Source organism: Solanum verrucosum, unplaced genomic scaffold (genome assembly GCF_900185275.1).
Source record: "Solanum verrucosum unplaced genomic scaffold, falcon-dt-bn FXZP01000222.1, whole genome shotgun sequence".
NCBI classification, from domain to species: domain Eukaryota; kingdom Viridiplantae; phylum Streptophyta; class Magnoliopsida; order Solanales; family Solanaceae; genus Solanum; species Solanum verrucosum.
Window position 1 is genome coordinate 1197918 of NW_026020027.1, and position 18006 is coordinate 1215923.

Sequence of the window (18006 nt, forward strand, 5' to 3'; positions counted from 1 at the left end):
GGTTCAATTTTATAATTAAAAAAAATATACGAATAAAGGAGGGCGAAGTGCACCAAAAAATGTAGCCAAGTGATTAGTAAATTAAATTGAAGTGTGAGAACTGAGAACCATTAATTTCGGGAGACACTAAAGAATAGTTGGTAGTTCGCTTTGTAAAAGATATGACACCCGAGCCTAACTCAATCCCAAAAGCTAGTTTATGAGGCGAGATTTGTCCAAGTCCATATAAATAGACCAAATTCCCATTTCTCTACCGATGTGAAATATCTTAACACTCTCCTGCCACCTAGACCTCAACTGGAGTGTGATGAGACGGATTTGACTCTGATATCATCAAAGGAGACCAAATTTTCAAAAGTCTCATTATATGGACTAGGACAAACCTCTCAACATCCATTTTTACACATATATTAGTTATTCAATATATATTTACTATAATCAATAATAATAATTAAAAAAACTAAGTAATAAATTATTTTTCTAAAACTTTTAAAATAAAAATATGGGCGGGCGGGTTGATGCACAGGGGCAGAGAAAGATGCCAAAACTGATGCATGGCCCTATTATACTGCTCGACGCAGAAATGCCACACTTCTCAAAGCAACAGAAACACGTGCTTTCGCACTGAATCAAACCCAACACCATCATTATACAAAAAGAAATAAATTATTCTACTTTTTCTAGAAGTTATTCAATCACACAATTCATCCCATAGATTTCAGTTAAACCAAAAGTTATTGTAGTCGTGATAAATATTTTTTCATTCTTAATTAGAAAATATGACATTTTCTGCATGAATTCTTGAACGCTAATATGAATATTGAACCAAAAAAACATACAAAGGAACTTTTCAACGATTCATTATAAAATACTAATTGAAAAATGAATTCAACATGGATCAGAGTTGGCTAAACAAAGAAGCAAGAACATGTAAACAAGATTAGTTAATTAATTCCATGCATATTTACATAATCTTCTAAGATTTATAGAAACCAGAAAAATAATTGCGGATTTGATTACCATTTACTTCATTCTTTGATTCGATCGATTACGTTCTGTTTGGCCTGTTGCAGTGTTGCTGCTACTATGGTGTTTCTTGTTCAAAGCACCAGATGAAAACAGGGGAAACCCAAAAACCCCAGATTTTGAAGAACCTCGAAGAGAGCTGCAAACGGGAACATTCAGAACTGTAGTAACACGAACGTTAGCTGAATAGGACCTTTCCACCCCACCTCCATGTTTGTATCTGGGTCCACCATTGAAGCTGCTTGGACTACTTGAGCTTCTTCCTAAGTTGTGGAAAACTATCTTCCCTGAAGAATTCATGCGAGGACTATCATCAACAGAGAGTCCCCGTAGAGTACTGGTAGTTGTACAATCAGTTGGTTGTCTGTTTATTGGGCTTCCAGCTAAACGAGTGGGGATTGGATTTTCCGATGATAAAGCTCTATGTTTCACTAATCGAATTCTAGGGGGATTAGGGTTACTGTTTTGATTGTTGTGGCTGGTTTGAGTACATGGTTTATCAAAATCAAGAGAAAGTCTAGGAAGATCATCGTGTTCATGGCCGGAAGAAGAAGACGATGAAAGAGATAACCGGGAACTAGAAATTGATATGGACTCGTTATCAGAGTCCTTACTGAGCAACGGAAGGTGAAGAGACGAATCATCAGTGGACGATTTCGAGCTGCGACTGAGGAAATTCTTCAGAGATTTATGAGCATTGGAGCAATTTTTTGGAGCTTCGTGCTTGTCATTTTGCAATTTCTTCAACCCTAGAATCTCCCTCCATCGACTAGAACACCTTGGAGCTTTCGGAGAGAACAGATACGGGTCCTTACGAGAAATCTCATTATTTCTCATACGAAGTTTCGGCGTCTCCGGCGACCTTACACCGGCAGACGTAGATACAGCCGCCGGACGAACCGTCGGGAGTTGCAGAGGCATCAATTTTCCATCAGAAAAAAGCTCATCCGCCGGTAACATATTAACCGGATCTTCAAGTCGAAACTCGAAATCCACCATTTCATTGACGGGAACTTCCGGATCTAATATTACTTCTGGGTTATCCACAGCTGTTGAGATTCTAGGACTCAACCAACCGTATGACTTGTACTTGGTCGGAGAACAATCGAGAAAATTCTCCGGCGACACACCGACGTTGTTTATACAAGCTGAAGCCATGGATTTAATTGGTGAAAAAAAAAATACCCAAAAACAAACTTGTAGTAAAATCAAATTCTGCAGTTGAAATAAGAAAGGTGAGGTACCATTTGTATAGAATCCCGAGCAGCTTCAAATCTATGGAGTTTCAGAGAGAAAGCTAAGCTAGCCTAGGGTTTAGAGAGGGGGTTGTGAATATTGTGGAGTTTAGTTGAAGCTAAGCATAGCATAGTAGTGTAGTGTTGTGTAGTGGTGATGGTGATACTAGTAGACTAGTAATGCTACCAGGTTCAAGTTCGTTGCATAAATCATTTCGTATTTACATAAATTTTAAAGAATTATAATTCGTTCATCTGTATGATATTGATTTGGATGAATTTAAACTTAACAGAGATTATAGTGTTAAAAGATGATAGCCGCAATTCGCTCATAAATGAGCAAACTGTCCGTTTTGATATGTGTTTTTTGAGAGGGTTCTTTTTGGTGTTTAGGGTTTAAAAAGTGTCCGTTTTGATGTCGGACTCCAAATCAAGACAAAAGATATGAATTTTATTTTATAACCAGTTCATCAATTGAAAAATGTTTGTTGGTTAAGCGAACACGCAATGCAATGACTTTTTTACCATGGGCTTGCTTTTTAAAGTTTCACATGACCCTTTATTCATGTTTATTTTAGTTTATATATATATCATAGAAATTTTTATTTATGAAAAAGTTTTTTTAAAAATAAATAAATAAGTAACGTGATAGTCTAATTCTATATAATTATGTGATTCATCGAAAGGTGTAGTTCTAACAAATCGAATCAGGAAAGAAAAATAACTTATCAAGACTACATGTGCTTTGCAAATAGTTCATCAAAAAGAAAAATCCAAAGAAAAGTAATTTGACAATAAACAGTATTAGTTAGTGTTTGACAAATAGCCCAATAATATGTAGGATCTTAAAATTCAAATAAGAAAAAAAGTGTTTGATTTTTTTTCATACATACCGTATAAGTGATGTATATATGTATGTTTCGATTAGTATAATTAAGAAAGATTCAATTAATTTGAATCATTTATATCACAATATTAATAATATTTGGATATTATCAATTACATACCAAAATATGTATAGATTACATTAATTTTATAGTGGGGGGTCTAGTTTAATGTTTTGATCAAATGGAGAGTTGAAAAATATTAACTAGCACGTAATGACTTTTCTATTAATTATATTAAATAAATTAATAAGGACTTAGTTTTTCAATGTTTTGCCAACTTATACAAGGTATAGAGTATGGCCACATGTAATGCATGATTTTATCTCTACTCATGATGTAAACCATTGGATTATAATTCACAATAGACACTATCTTCATGTTTAATTGTATAATTTGTATCGTTGAGGTTTTTCAATACAATAAAGTCTTCAAAAAAGAAGATCAAAATATAAAAATATGATAATCTTATTTTACATAATTACGTAATTCATCGAAAGTCGTGACCTAACAAATTGAATTGGAAGAAGAAAATTCAAAGCTATCTGCGTTTCACATGTAATTTATTTTTAAAAAGGAAGATAGTTGGCAAATAGAATCCAAATAAAAAAAAGTGTAAGCAAGTTAAATCTCAACAAAGAGAAAAATAAGTGAAATCGCATTCTTAAAAATTTGACAAGAAAAAAATGTTAGAATTCTTTTGCATACCCCCATACAAGTAATGCATATAAGTTTCAAGTAATATGATTAAGAAAGATTCAATTGATTTGAATAGTGTCACAAGATAATAGTAAGTGGATATGATCAATCACATATCAAAATATGAATAAATTACATTAATTATATAATGAAAGTCTAGCTTAGCGGTTTAAGTAAATAGTTGAAAAACGTTAGCATGTAATGATTTTCCTATTAAAGGCTAGTTTTTCAAGGCTTCACTAACTTATAGTACAAGATATAGAGTATAGACACAATAATGTGTACGTTTTACCTCAACTTATGATATAAAGTGTTGTATTAAAGAAATGTTATCCTCGCATTTAATTTTATCGTTGAAGTTTTTTTATATAGTAAAGTCTTCGAAAAAGAAAATTAAAATAAAGAACGACAATTAATAATAAACAGATAGAATCAAACGCAAGAAAATATAAGCAGGTCAGACCTTGATAAAAAATAAAAAATAAATAAGATCACATTCTTAAAAATTGAGACAAAAAAATGTTGCTTTTTTTTTTTTTGCATGCACCCATACAAGTAATAATATGATTAAGAAAGATTCTAAAATGTTAAGTCATTCATGATACAATAATTTTATTAATAGTATATGTGGATATGATCAATCACATATCAAAATCAAACTATGGGATAAATTACATTGATAATATAGTGGGGTTCTAGGTTAGTATGTTTGAGCAACTGGGAGTTGAAATGTGGATATTTAGTCCAAAAAAATGGATGTGACTTTATTTTTATTATTTTAGGATAGAATAAGGGATAATCCAAAAACAAAACTACAAAGAACAGATAAATAGCATAATTACAGGAGGATGGTTCTTGGAAATATCTGAATATGAATAAAATATAAAAGGACATGTGCTGCCATTAGTTATTTATTTATTTGATTATAACAAGTTTAAATCAACGTGCTATGGAATAATTTTACTCTCTATCCAAGATTTCTCCAAATTTCGAGGTAAATCTTGCATCTTATCTCATGTCATAAGAAAAATATATTTATGACAAGAAAATAAATAATTATTTTAATATTTGACTACTTTAATATATATTTTTATATTTGAAATAAAATTAATCTATTCTCAATAATTAACGTATTTAAAATCATAAATTTTAAAAAATTAAAATTTGTATTTATGACTGATTAAATATTGTCATATTAGAATAGAGAAAGTATTTATAAATATTTAACTATTTTAACAAATTAAATAATTATTTTTACTTGAAAGAATTCAAGACTTTTAAAGTAAAAAGATTTATGTACAAACTTTGCCACTTTTATAACTTTATTTTTAAACTTGAGAGCATCATTTGGATAACGACTTATAAAGTGTTGGAAAAGACCACTTTTCACTTGTACTTTGTCTTTTTTGTGCTTTGTTTTCTTAAGGCCATATGACAAATAGTGACCAAATACAAATAATTGAACATGTATTAATATTTTTTTTTGGTTTTCATTCAGTGATCGGAATCCATATTATCGTCCCGATAAAATTTAAATCACATACTACAAGGTCCATTCGAGAGTGACATTTCCAACATGATTTTTTTCCATACCCAGGACTCGAATCCGAGATCTCTAGTTAAGGGTGAAATAGTTTCACCAGTCACCACTTTACCACAACTCATGTTGATATGTTACTAATATTGATATTGCCAAGTTATACCGTCAGGCATCTTTATAACATGAGAGAAAATTGAGATGTCAAAATTCTTGTGAAAGTGAAACGAGATAAATTAAAAGATGAAGTGGAGATTTTTTTTTGTATTCCACTACTTTTTTGATAATTTTTATTTATAATAATCAAATAATATATAAATATTAGATTATATTATAGATACATACGAGTAATAATTAATTTATATAACAAATAAAAACATTGTAGAGAAATTTAATTATATTAGTTGGATATAGATATTAGTTGGTCCTAGCCTATCCACCTAACCTAACAATTTATGATTTCATAAGAAGTTTTTTTTCTACTTTCTCAACTTAAATGTTTTAAGAAAAAGAGTAGTGATTGAGGTTTTTCAATAGACTTATCAATTTTCAAAAGTAAAAAAAACAAAACATCACAACTATAAAAATTGAAAAGTCAGTGTTCAATTTAATTCAGTTGAATAATTATTGAGGAAAGTCTTACTAATCATTTAATTTGATTATGAATAGTGATTCATAACCCCCACCCCTACTTTTAGTAGAATAGAGAGAATAGGAGGGACAAAGTTAAGAAATAATCACCCAATAAAATACTGTGAGAAAAAGTTAATAAATAATCACTTTTAACCTATGTTATTAAATATTAGAGAATTTTACGCAAATCTCATAGTAATAAGAGTTAATTATATCTTATTTCTACGCTCTTTTTCAAATTATAAAAATCTCTTAAATTTGGTGGTATTCAGATACATCCCAAAACATCCCGGTACATGGCGTCACAATTTCAGATACATTCCTCAATGTCTCGATACATGGCGTCTTGATTTCGGATACATCACTCAACTTCCTGATATATCACATATGTTTCGATACATCGCGTAAAGTGATGTATTCGAAAATAAGAGCGAGTAAAGACTTTTGTAATTTTTTCAAATGGTGGAAAGTTTTAGAAAAGATGGTAAGATAAGTTGTGAATTTAGGTATTTTTTCTAAATATTAGTCATTACTCTTTAAAACTACTACTAACATTTAATCAGTTGTAAAAGAAAATATTTTTAGACACAAATATTTAATTAAAACACAGAATAACTCTAGCAAATATTGTTAGAATTCAAAGGATTGACAAGTGAACTTAAAAAATGATTTATCAAGTTCAAAGTAAAAAAATGGTTAATGATGCTAAAAATTTGCTAGAATTTCAAATCTCATGAACGGAATATGAGACTTAAATTTTCATGAGATCAAATTAAAGAACGATTGATATCACTCGATATGATAAAACTTTTTTAGGAGGCACTTGTCCATGAAATTTTCTACTTTTTTTTGGAATTGAACTCTAGCCAATTTTATTACTATTTCTTTTTCCCGAAATTTCACAGTAAAACATGATCAAGACGCCCACTTAAGAAAAACTAGTGTGGCTATTAATGCTAATCTAAACAAGGTATTATATTGGGCCTTCTTTTGCTGTTGGTGAAAAAAGGCTACTCCTTTAAAGCCCAATTTAATTGGAAATTATTGGAACATAAACCAAAAATAATTTTAGAATGTGTGGCTGCTGGGATTCGAGCCCAGGTCTCCACGGCCACAACGTGGAATTCTCAGCAGCCACTTGATGTTGCAAAAAAAAGATTTATTTTATAGTTTTATTATTTCAAATAAGCATTTTTACATTTTGGAAACTATATTGTACTCTCTATTTTACCTTGCACATAGCTATTTATGGTATATTTATATATGAAAATGGGATTTACAAGTCCCACTAAATACATTTGACAACCTTGCACTTTTTTGAATCGTCGTTACACGTTATTTTATAATACATCGTATTGTGTTGTACTATTATTTTAAAGTATATAGCGTTTGGATAAATTTGCCATTCTTGAAGGAAAAAGAAACAAATATGTCATCAAACTTTAAGAAAAAATTTATTTGTGTCATATGTTAAAAGTTTGACGTATTTATGTAATTTTCATTTGAGAAAATGCTCATCCCTGCCACTATTTGTTAACTGAAATGAATTGATGAGTCAAAATTTAAAGAATGACACAAATGAACATTTTCTCAAAGTTTGATGGTATATTTGAACTTTTATCTTTTAAAAAATAATTTAATTAATGACGGACCAAATCACAATTGACCACGTGTAAAAAAATAATTTTGCAAAATCGAAACTATTTCCAGTTAATAAATAATGACATGAATAAACCTTTTCTCAAACAGAAATGACATAGATGAACCAAAACTTTTAACAGATGTCATAGATAATGCTTTCCTCAAAGTTCGATGACATATTTAAACCTTTTCTCTTTTTAGAATAATAAACCTAGAAGAGAAAATAGTATACGGTGTAAAACTACTATAAAAAGGTATGATAAAAATAAAAATAAAAATAAGAAGAAAATATTAAGGTAACGCGCAATCATATCAAATTGATTGTCACATAAAATGAGACTTGTTAAAATAAACATGATATTTAAACTAACTATACAATGAATAACAATCATCTTAAATAAGGTGTTAGTAAAGTTTTCGGGTCTTAAAAATGAAAAGAATATATTTGTTAAAAGCACAAATTTAATTTTAATTTAATCGGATTTCGATAGGAAGGCGCAACCCCTACCCCGGGAAAAAGAGTGCATTTGGGCGGCTACACAACAACCGACTGCAGCAAGTACAAATCCAATTTGCGTGTTTTTTCCTAAATTGAAAAACTTCTGAGTTTGCAGAAATGAGGTCATCGTCTTCTTCAAAGCAAGCTGCAGATAACAGTCGTGGTATTAAAAGCCACATCTTGACTCTTCATCAACGCCTTTATCATGCTCTCAATCTCGGCACTAGGTAAACATAACTTCATATATTTTTCTTATAATTTTTCTCTTACAGCATTTCGTCTAGTATTGGAATGTGTTGGGTCCTGATTAGGCGTAGATGATGATTTTTGTTGGTTTTTGGTTTATTGATTGATTCGAGATTGGGGAATTTTGAAAACTATTGAGACTCCGATGTTTCTATGAGATTTATTGAAGCTCCTAGAGCTTTGGTTCAACTGCACGAGATGTGTTGGTAAACCTAAGTGTGGTATTTAAATGATAAGGGTAGAGGTATGGGTTCAGTATCTGCTGAGTTTCCAAGCTGGAACAATAGATTTCTCGGTCATAAATGGGCGGAGCCACCTTAGTCTTTGTCGGAAAATTATGTGGTATACATGAAGTTAAATGTTAGCTATTATGAGTGTGCATACAATTTTGCATACCCTTAATGCAACTGAAAGGAAAGTTGCACAGTCTTTGCCAAATTCCTGGTTCTGCCACTGTGTGGATTTCTCGTCAGCTCTTGTTGCAAAATGTCTCACTGTAAGGGGTCACAGGGAAGAACAATGATCTCGGAAGCGAGTATGATATATAATGGTACTTGTCCAGGTGGTTTTCAACTGGTTATTGTAAAGATATGTTTGTTTGACTAACAGAAACGTTGCACTGAGCTGCAGATTGTTGAGCCGGTCTTTTGGGCAATCAATTTTGGCTATAAACGAAGTTTGGAAGACACACAAATCGTGGTAGTAAAGAAGTTAAAGGAATTTTTGGCTATAAACGAAGTTTGGAAGACACACAAATCGTGGTAGTAAAGAAGTTAAAGGAATTTAAATTCTGAAGCATAGTAAGCATATTATGTGGTACATTGAGTTGTTCCAAGCTAACCAATCCACCAAGTATACAGAACTAACAGAATTTGAAGGGTCCTAGTTACGCCATGCGTTCGATTCAAAATCTCACATATATTGCTTCATCCAGTTGCCCCTAGGTGCTTGTTGGAGCTGCTGAACCTTTTTTTTTAAAAAGAGATTCGAAAGGGGTTCAGCAGCCTATTGCCACTACTTGGAGAATTCAATTGAAAGAACAAAATGGAAAAACAGGTCTGGATGCATTGGCAAAGGGGAAATTGCAACCTGTTTTCCACCACACTTTAACAGCATATCAGAGTTATTCTTCATTTTCTTCATAGAATTAATTATCCTCTGTTATTACTCTATCAGTTGTTCAATCAATCACCACTTCTCAAACCAAAGTAGTTAGGGTTGTTTATATGAATCCTCTTAACATATTTCACAAATACCATTTGCCTTTGGATGTAACTGATGGCTATGCTTCATTTATCTGAAGAATGGACAGTGCTGATTTAGCTACTAACTTCACCAGAACAGGGACTTGAATAACAGCGGAATTTAGGGTCGATAATCAGAGTGAGCATCATTTTCATGATTTTCACTTGATATGCAATAGTCCTATAATCTCTATCCAGTGTTCCTCAAAGACCATACTTGAAACACCATTTGCTCCTATGAACAGTGGAAACTGAAGACATAATAAGTGCATGTTTTTATTGGGGCAGCAATCATTCGAATATGACACATCCTATTTTTTACTAATTTGCTTGTTTCTTGTAGATGTTGCGATGACAAGGGTCAAAAGTGGCACTATTCTGATATTGAGATACAAAGACTTGTGGTTCGTTCAGTTGATGCATTTCTTGATAGTATATCTGCTGAATCATTACAACACCAAGTTGTGAAGGTAATTCGTCTTCCACTTACCAATCTTGTATAAATTTGGAGAGCACTTGATCTCGTATTTTTGTCATTTGGATCGCCTATTATCTGTTGGTAAGAACATGCAAGAGACAGAAATGAACTGCAACTTGGAGATGCATCATGTTCATGCTCTTTTTTATTTTGCCTTTGTTATGCAAACGATATTTTTGGGGAGCCTTAAGCCTTCCTGAGTAAATTGAACTGGAATAATAGATCCATGTGATGAAAATCACACTGAAGGGCAATCCCACCCAGTGTACTAAGCTCCTAGCCTCCTACTATGCGCATCCAGACCACCTTGCTACCCAAAAATGTACCTCTATTTACAAAAAAGAGTGGTGAATTTAGGTTGCCTTTGTAACAGCGAGCTTTGATGTTAATTCTCCGGTTGAGATACCCAACCTCTTATACCCAAACCAAAAGATTAGATTCCAGATAGTTGATTTCTTCCTATGAAAAGCTCATAGTTGTGAGTATTTTAACTTGTAGATACTGATACTTAAAAAAGAACCTTCTACCAATACTTTCCTTCTCACTAATTTTCTCTTGTTTTCCTTTTAAAAGCATATATCATAAGTATTTCAATTTCGCTATTTTATTTTTGGAAGGCAGTATAGTCTTGACTGGTACTATTTCCTGTAGTTGTGTGTGTTTCTTGCGGGGATCAACCTGTTTGAATAACGTTCTACCTCCGGTATTTTATTTTCATATCAGGAATCAGTTGGTGACATTGTTGGAGCTGTAGGAAGTATTCTAGCATCAAAACGTGAAGCCACAATGAGATTGGCCTCAGATGTAGCTGTTAAGATTGTCCGCATGATACCAAGTTCAATGCTGCAGCCTCACTTTTCCAATCTCATTCATCCTTTGTCATCCTTGTTAAGTTTCCGGGAATTACGAGTAGCCATATCTTGTGCCTCTGCCTTGAATTTGATTTTATCAAATCTGACTTCTAAAAGAGAGAAAAAGGTCTGGGAGATCTTAAAAACCACAAATGTGGTTGGTGATCTAGTTGAGAATGTAAAAGGATACTCCACTGAAAATAAGGCAACTGAGTATTTTCAAGAGATGGCTTCTCTACTAAGTAAAATTTTGTGGCGTTGGCCTCCTTCTCGATTTCATGTTTGGACTGATAAGAAATTGTTTAGTATCTTAGATACTGTCAAGCTCAACCCTGACTGCTCTATCAAAATTGCTGTTATGCAGCTATTTTCTGCTTTAGGTATTCATATTTCCTGCAAATTTCTTACCTTTCTCCTCTCTGTGGCTTAGACTCATGATATTGCATTCTTACTTTGGGTTGCAGCTCTATGTGGCAATGGAACTAATAAGCTTTTGGAGGATGGAGAAGGTGTTGTAAAAATTATGGTGGACAGTTTGGACAGTTCAAACCCGTATTCCGTCCAGATAGAGGGATTAAGACTTGCTCAATGTTTAATGGTAGCAATTGATACTGAACTGTTATCCTTTATCCTCTTTAGGAGCTCAAGTTTTTTTCTGTCGCTTACATTGATATATTTTAATTGCTCAGACAAGTGAACAAGGATGTTCAAAAATTATTAAATTGTCTTGTGAGCCCATTGTGAAAGCCATTATTACCTTAATGAGTAAGTGGAGTTTGGATGCTGGAAAGCTTGCTAAGGACCAAATGTCCATACTAGTCGAGGCATGCCGTTTAGCTCTGATCACTCATTGGGAAGGGGACCACCACTTCTATTTTTGGAAGGCAGGAGTTGATAGGGTTCTTCTTAGACTTATCATAGGAAATTCTGACACAACTCAGCAGTCTCTACATAGCTTATCTCTGCAAGAACAGATCATCAAGTTAGAAGAGGTCTTTGATACTGATGTTCTTCTTCCACTGAGACCATATGTTTGGGATATCCTCGGATGCCTCACAGCAAATTGTATGGAAGATTTCTTCCCCAAGATGCATGGAAATGAGACTGTGTTTAATGTTCTCGTTGTTTGTGCATGGTAATCGAACCGAAAATCTTGGTACAATTTCAATTTTCTCCAAATTTATCTATATATGTATACACATACACACACCACATACACAGATACATATTAAATACATGTATATGTGTGTACACACCACATACACGCATACATATTACATACATGTATATGTGTATGTGTGGGTATATATATAAAGTTATTTTGTTTACAACATGCAAAAATGTAGAAACTCCTAGCGAGTGTATTGACATGAGACATTTTCCCTAATCACTCTGCATGTGCTTCTGTTTGTTTTTGTCTTTGAAAGTATGGCCTTCGTGGACTCTATCCTCACCTCTCGCCAAATTTCTCATGGGAATGCTTGTCATTCATCAGAGAGTGAACCAGCATCTAGAGCAGTCCTTATGATGATTTATTCTCCCAGCAAGTACATTTCTTCCAAAGCAAGATTCATCCTATCTGAAGTTCTGGCACTGAAGGGAAAAGACTATGTGGGATATTTACTGGATAGTTTGAAAGCCGCATCTTCTGGAAACAAGTTTGGAATACCAAGTAATTTTAGACTTGTCATAAGCTTGACAAGTCTGGCATGTTATTCAGCTCTGCCAAAATATCAGAAGCATGTAATTCAGCATGGAGGAATAAACATTCTGTCGAGCTTCATTAGTTGGTGGTTTGACAATCCTGTCCACCTAAATAGATCTAGTGTGGCTCCTCATGTGCAAAGCCATTTCAGTGGAAGGACTTGTTGCTGGCCTTCTTCAGAAGATTGGGAAGGTGAAGATATGCTTTTACTTTTTGGACTTGTGGCTCTTGCTGAATTGATAAATGCGGAAGATCGCTGTGGCATCTTTCAGAATCAGATAGAATTGCGAGCTGCTTTTATAAGAGATCTCCAGGAGATCTGCATAAACAATTCTTACTCCGGACCACGATGGTACGCTGCTTATATTCTTCGTCATCTTGGATTATATGGGTTTCCAAGTAAGTTTGGGAGAGAATTTCGGGAACTCCTTACTGACAATGAGCATTCTGATGTGGAACTTATAATTAAAAATCAGGAACCTGTGCGTGTCCATGGTGTTATTCTTCTGGTTAGATGCCCATCACTGTTACCTCCTGAAGAATTGCTTAAAGAGAAAGTATTTGATTCTTCTTATAAGCAGGATTCAGATTCATGCAATAGGTTAATCACCAAAGTTCGCCTCTCTGCTCATGTTGATTGCCAGTCACTGACAAAGTTATTAGAGTATATTTATTCGGGATCCTTTGAAGCAGGAGAAGACCTTGTGAAGAAGTTGAAAATTTTAGCCAAACATTGCAATTTGCAATCTCTAGTACAATTGCTTTGTGGAAGCAATCCGAAATGGGGAACTCCATTCCCAAGCTTTGACTTTACCTCTGCTCTTGAGCCAGCTGGACGTAATTTTTCGTATGAATCCTTTTTTCACTATTCATTTTGGGTATTTGTATGTCGTGTTAGACTTAGAGACTTCATTTGTGTCTTTTTGGCTTAAATTCTCTTCCAGAACTCATTTTTATGTTGTGGTGGATGTACGGAGTTGCTTTAGCTTTATCTAGATATAATAGTTTATTTAGCATGAGGCTGATCACTTGCCAACAGCCTGTAGACTTCATTAATGGATAACATTTGAATCTATCCTTGATGTGTGAAGTATGTTTATAGATAAATACTAAACACTTCATGATATGAGCTGTTGGAATTTTCATTGACTTCTCTACTGTGTTAGCTATGTAGAGACACCTGAAGGTGTTATAACTTCTAGCAATATGTGTTTTGTATCTTAATTTATGCTTTTTGTATAGACTAAGATATGACAATTTTTGCCCTTTTCCGCTTGCAAATCAGGGACATTATTTTGGAGGCTGAAACTTCGGGACCAAGTAATCAGGACTGCAGTTCGTGCTCCATATCTGTTTTACACCTGCATGTTCACAAAGTTATACTGTGGCCAAGTTGTGAATACTTACGGGCTCTATTCCAGTCAGGAATGCAAGAAAGGTATTCCAAATATGTTGCTTTAACATTATGTGGATTCATAGTTACAACTTGGTTTACTCCACAGTTGGATGGATTGCTAATACGTAGGATTTTTCATGGTTGTACAGAGACTTTAATAGCTTGATCAATATGAATTTGTGACCTCTTAGCAGTTTATATGCAAGCGTTTTACATCTCTCAAGATATCTTTTTTTGTATACTGGTTGCTCAGAAGATTATGTTAATTTATGACCATAGCTCTCAACTCTTGTGCCCCTCCCAGTCCCCTGCTTTCCTACATTATATGCTTATGACTGATTATTCCTTCCTATATATTGACTTGGGTTGTATGAAATCAATTTATGACCATACTTTTTTCTGTCCAATATTTCCCCCATGTACACGTTCAGATTAACCACATGCAGAATCAGCTGAGGTATCATTTGGCTGAAGGCTGTGTAGTATATGATTGTAGCTCTGAAGAAATTTTTGACTAGAAATGATTATGGATTGTTGAGACAATATTTTCTCCTGTTGGTGCATATGCTAGGTTTGATATTTTACTGAACCTAGTTCTACTAAGTGCCAGCCGATTCCGTTTTCTCAAGTTTAGAAGTAGTTTTTTTTTTTTTTTCTGAAGGTAGAATGTTACCCAAAAGAAAAATAACTACATTATGGAGTTTATTTCTGTTGCTACATATTTTTCTCCCTAATGTTTAGCTGATACTACATTTTTTGGTTTTGTTTCAGCCATTCACTGACCATCAAGGTGCCAGTTTGTTGGGATTCCTTGGTTAAGTTAGTCAGCTGGTTCTATTCTGGTGAGTTGCCTAGACCAATATCTGGCTGTCTATGGGATAATCTGAGTAAGGAGGAAAAGCTACGCGAACTTGAGCCCTATGTAGAACTATGTTCGCTTGCTCAATTTTGGCTCTTAGAAGACTTGCATGAAAAATGTTTTAGACTGATTGTATCCATTTTGGATTCCTGTCAGTACTTGTCTATAAAAATTATCCAGATGGCTGCTAACCTCAATCAATGGAAGCTAGTTGAAGTTGCAGCTGAGTATCTATCCCCTATGTATCATCATCTACGTAACTCAAGCGAGTTTGATGCATTGGATGAGCATCTCATTGAAATTATCCGTGCTGCCTCTGTTCAGTTTTCTCAAAGAAATGGACACTTGGTCACATTGACATGATGTTTCTAGTCACATTTTAGATAATACGTCTTTTTGGACATGGACAACATACTTTCCAGGCTTTGAAAAGAGCAGAGATTGGTTGAGTTAAGGTGTTCATTAATAGTTTGAACGATGTGATGGACGTACTTCACTATCTGGCCACTCAAGGTATTGCAAGCAAATGGCTTGATATTCAGTCTGGGAGTCTTCCAACTCAATCAATCAATATTGACAAGCTGTCATGATCGATTATCAGCAACTCTACGTTTGAGTGGATAGTGGAACTTTTCTACGAGAAATATACATGTACAGCTCTGTATATGTTAGAGGAGAAGTTTGTTTGATGGTAGACCTTCCTCAATCTTGCTTAGTGGGGAGCACTTTTTTTCAAGGAGTTTTGATTCGACGCAGATAGAAGCCTAAGCATTCGTGCATATTTTGCTGCCCCTGCTTTGATTATACTACTTCATCTGTTATAAGGCAAAAGTACGCGTGGTGTTAGACCTTGTTCATTTTCGCTCAACCAGAGTAAGGAACATCATTCGAGCCATTGTCTCTTGTTGCTGCCCCTGCTTTGATTATATCTGTATGTCATAATCCACATTAAGGAACGCAGACAATGTATATATAAGGGCTGGTGTGCTGATCTTTGTTGTGAGCCATAATTTGCTGTGTAGTGGCTGGCATTAAGTAATGATTTCCTATAGCTCAAATTACATCCTCTTTAGGATGTCATTTCCTCAAGAAATGTCTCGACTATCTCAAACTTTTGACTTTATATTACTTGTTTTATACAACACTTGGACTGTATTGTTAATCTTACTTGAAGTTTCGAGTTCAAATTCTAGCAAAGACAAAATACCAGGGGATTTCTTTCTACCTATCCAAATCTTAATGAATATAGTTAATAATTATTAGTTGAGATATGCGCAACATAATTAAAGATAACAAGTATCTCGTGGTATTAGTCCAAATGCAAATAAATAATTTGTCTAAATGTGTACAAACTAGAATTAGAAAATCAAAATGGTAGCATGTAGAGTAATTTCCCTAGATAGTCACCTATGTTTGGGAAATTACCTAGTAATATCACTTATGTTTGTTTTAGGACTACAATATCATCCAACTTTACATATTTTCCTCAAAATATATTTGACAAAAAAAAAAAAAACATCATCTCTCTCCTAATGGGATGCCATGTCACATTATTCCTTTTTTATTATTAACAATTTTTTAAATTTTATTTAGACAACCCATATATTATATCCGGTCAAAAAAAAATTACATAGCGCCAAAATTTTGAACCCTAGTTCTGGGGGATTCAGAGGCAAATCCAATTCTTTAAAAATATATTGCTAAAATTATCTGGATCAAGATAATTAATTATTTTTGTATTAACCTAATTGAGACTTTATAAGTATCCGGCTATAAATGCTACGTGTATAAAAACAAACTACCTAATACAAATTATATATATTTTATTTTTGTCTTCACCTATATGAAAATTCTTTTACTAATATCTGTTACAATTATCCATGTTTACGTCCAGATAAGATTAATTAAAATAAACTTTGTGCCACAAAAACATAAAACACACATAGACACACTTTATTCTCAATCAAATATCCGAATCATAATTTTATTTTATTTTTCAAAATATTAAACTTAAAAATTTAATAATTTATATATATTTAATAAATTATAATTATAAAATTAAAATTTGAATCAAAATTATTAAGTTTGATCAAATTTGTAATCAAAGTCTTAGCTCTGTCCATGCTCCCACATAGAGCTACAATGATTTTCTCCTCCCCTCTATAAAACTTTTCCTTTTAATTTTCAATGAAATATATATATATATTTATTTATTTTCTCTTTTAATTTTGATAAAGAAATTTAAATCTCGAAAGTCAAATGAATTATTTTTTAACTGAAGTTTTTATATATGCCTACTGAAAATTCTAAATTATTAATTCACGACACTAATAGACAATTATTCATATTTGGATTTGCCTCCGAATCCCCCAGAACTAGGGTAGAAAATTTTGGCGCTATGTAATTTTTTTTTACTGAGTATCATTTATGGGTTGTCTAAATAAATTTTAAAAAATTATTAATAATAAAAAAAGAATAATGTGACATGGCATCCCATTAGGAGAGATGATGTTTTTTTTTGCATCAAGTATATTTTGAGGAAAATATGTAAAGTTGGGTGATATTGTAGTCCTAAAACAAACATAAGTGATATTACTAGGTAATTTCCCAAACATGGGTGACTATCTAGGGAAATTACTCTAGAATGTACTAGGAAATATATATATATATATATATTAGTCATTTATTATTTAATAATTCTTTATTTAGTATGGTTTCCAGGTTATGCATAATTAATCTAGGGGTGTGCATCGGTCGGTTCGATTCGATATTATCGGTTCGGTTTATTGGTTTTTAAATACGATTTTTTATTGGTTTTCGATTTAACCAATAAGAAAATGCTTATAAAACAAATATATGACTTCTCTAATAAATTTGACACGACAAGACAATAATGTAACCTTACAAAAGCTCATAAAATAGAAATAATAATAACAAACACGAAAAGAACTATACATGTGTAAGACAAAGAGAAATCAAGAGGAATATGATTCTTACTTTAGGTTTGACGAGTTGTATAATGTAAAGTTGTGAACTCAAAGTTACAATGAAGTGTGAATTGATGGCTAAATGT

The 18006-nt window shown here is 33.1% G+C and overlaps 2 protein-coding genes across 3 annotated transcripts; one reads left to right on the plus strand and one right to left on the minus strand.

Annotated features, from left to right (window-relative positions):
- Positions 1–908: 908 nt before the first annotated feature.
- LOC125821161 (uncharacterized) lies at positions 909–2393 on the minus strand. The gene has a single exon (XM_049500572.1). The coding sequence runs from the start codon at positions 2182–2184 to the stop codon at positions 1024–1026; it is 1161 nt and encodes a 386-aa protein (XP_049356529.1). The 5' UTR covers positions 2185–2393; the 3' UTR covers positions 909–1023.
- Positions 2394–8250: 5857 nt separating this feature from the next.
- On the plus strand, positions 8251–15627 carry LOC125821260 (BTB/POZ domain-containing protein At1g04390). Of its 2 annotated transcripts, none has more exons than XM_049500677.1 (8): positions 8251–8381; positions 9988–10114; positions 10846–11353; positions 11438–11571; positions 11663–12108; positions 12401–13525; positions 13964–14116; positions 14846–15627. In XM_049500677.1, exons 1-8 carry the CDS (start codon positions 8272–8274, stop codon positions 15294–15296), a joined length of 3054 nt encoding a protein of 1017 aa, XP_049356634.1. In that variant the 5' UTR covers positions 8251–8271; the 3' UTR covers positions 15297–15627. The 2 variants fall into 2 exon arrangements, with proteins under 2 accessions (XP_049356634.1, XP_049356635.1); XM_049500678.1 differs by having other exon boundaries at positions 8266–8381; positions 12401–13515; positions 14846–15084.
- The last annotated feature ends 2379 nt before the right edge of the window (positions 15628–18006 follow it).

Coding starts and splice junctions, on each gene's coding strand:
- LOC125821161 (XM_049500572.1), bottom strand. CDS start 2,184: ATGGCTTCAGCTTGTATAAACAACGTCGGTGTGTCGCCGGAGAATTTT.
- LOC125821260 (XM_049500677.1), top strand. CDS start 8,272: ATGAGGTCATCGTCTTCTTCAAAGCAAGCTGCAGATAACAGTCGTGGT. Junction 11,354..11,437: donor GCAGCTATTTTCTGCTTTAG/GTATTCATATTT, acceptor TTTGGGTTGCAG/CTCTATGTGGCAATGGAACT. Junction 14,117..14,845: donor CAGTCAGGAATGCAAGAAAG/GTATTCCAAATA, acceptor GTTTTGTTTCAG/CCATTCACTGACCATCAAGG.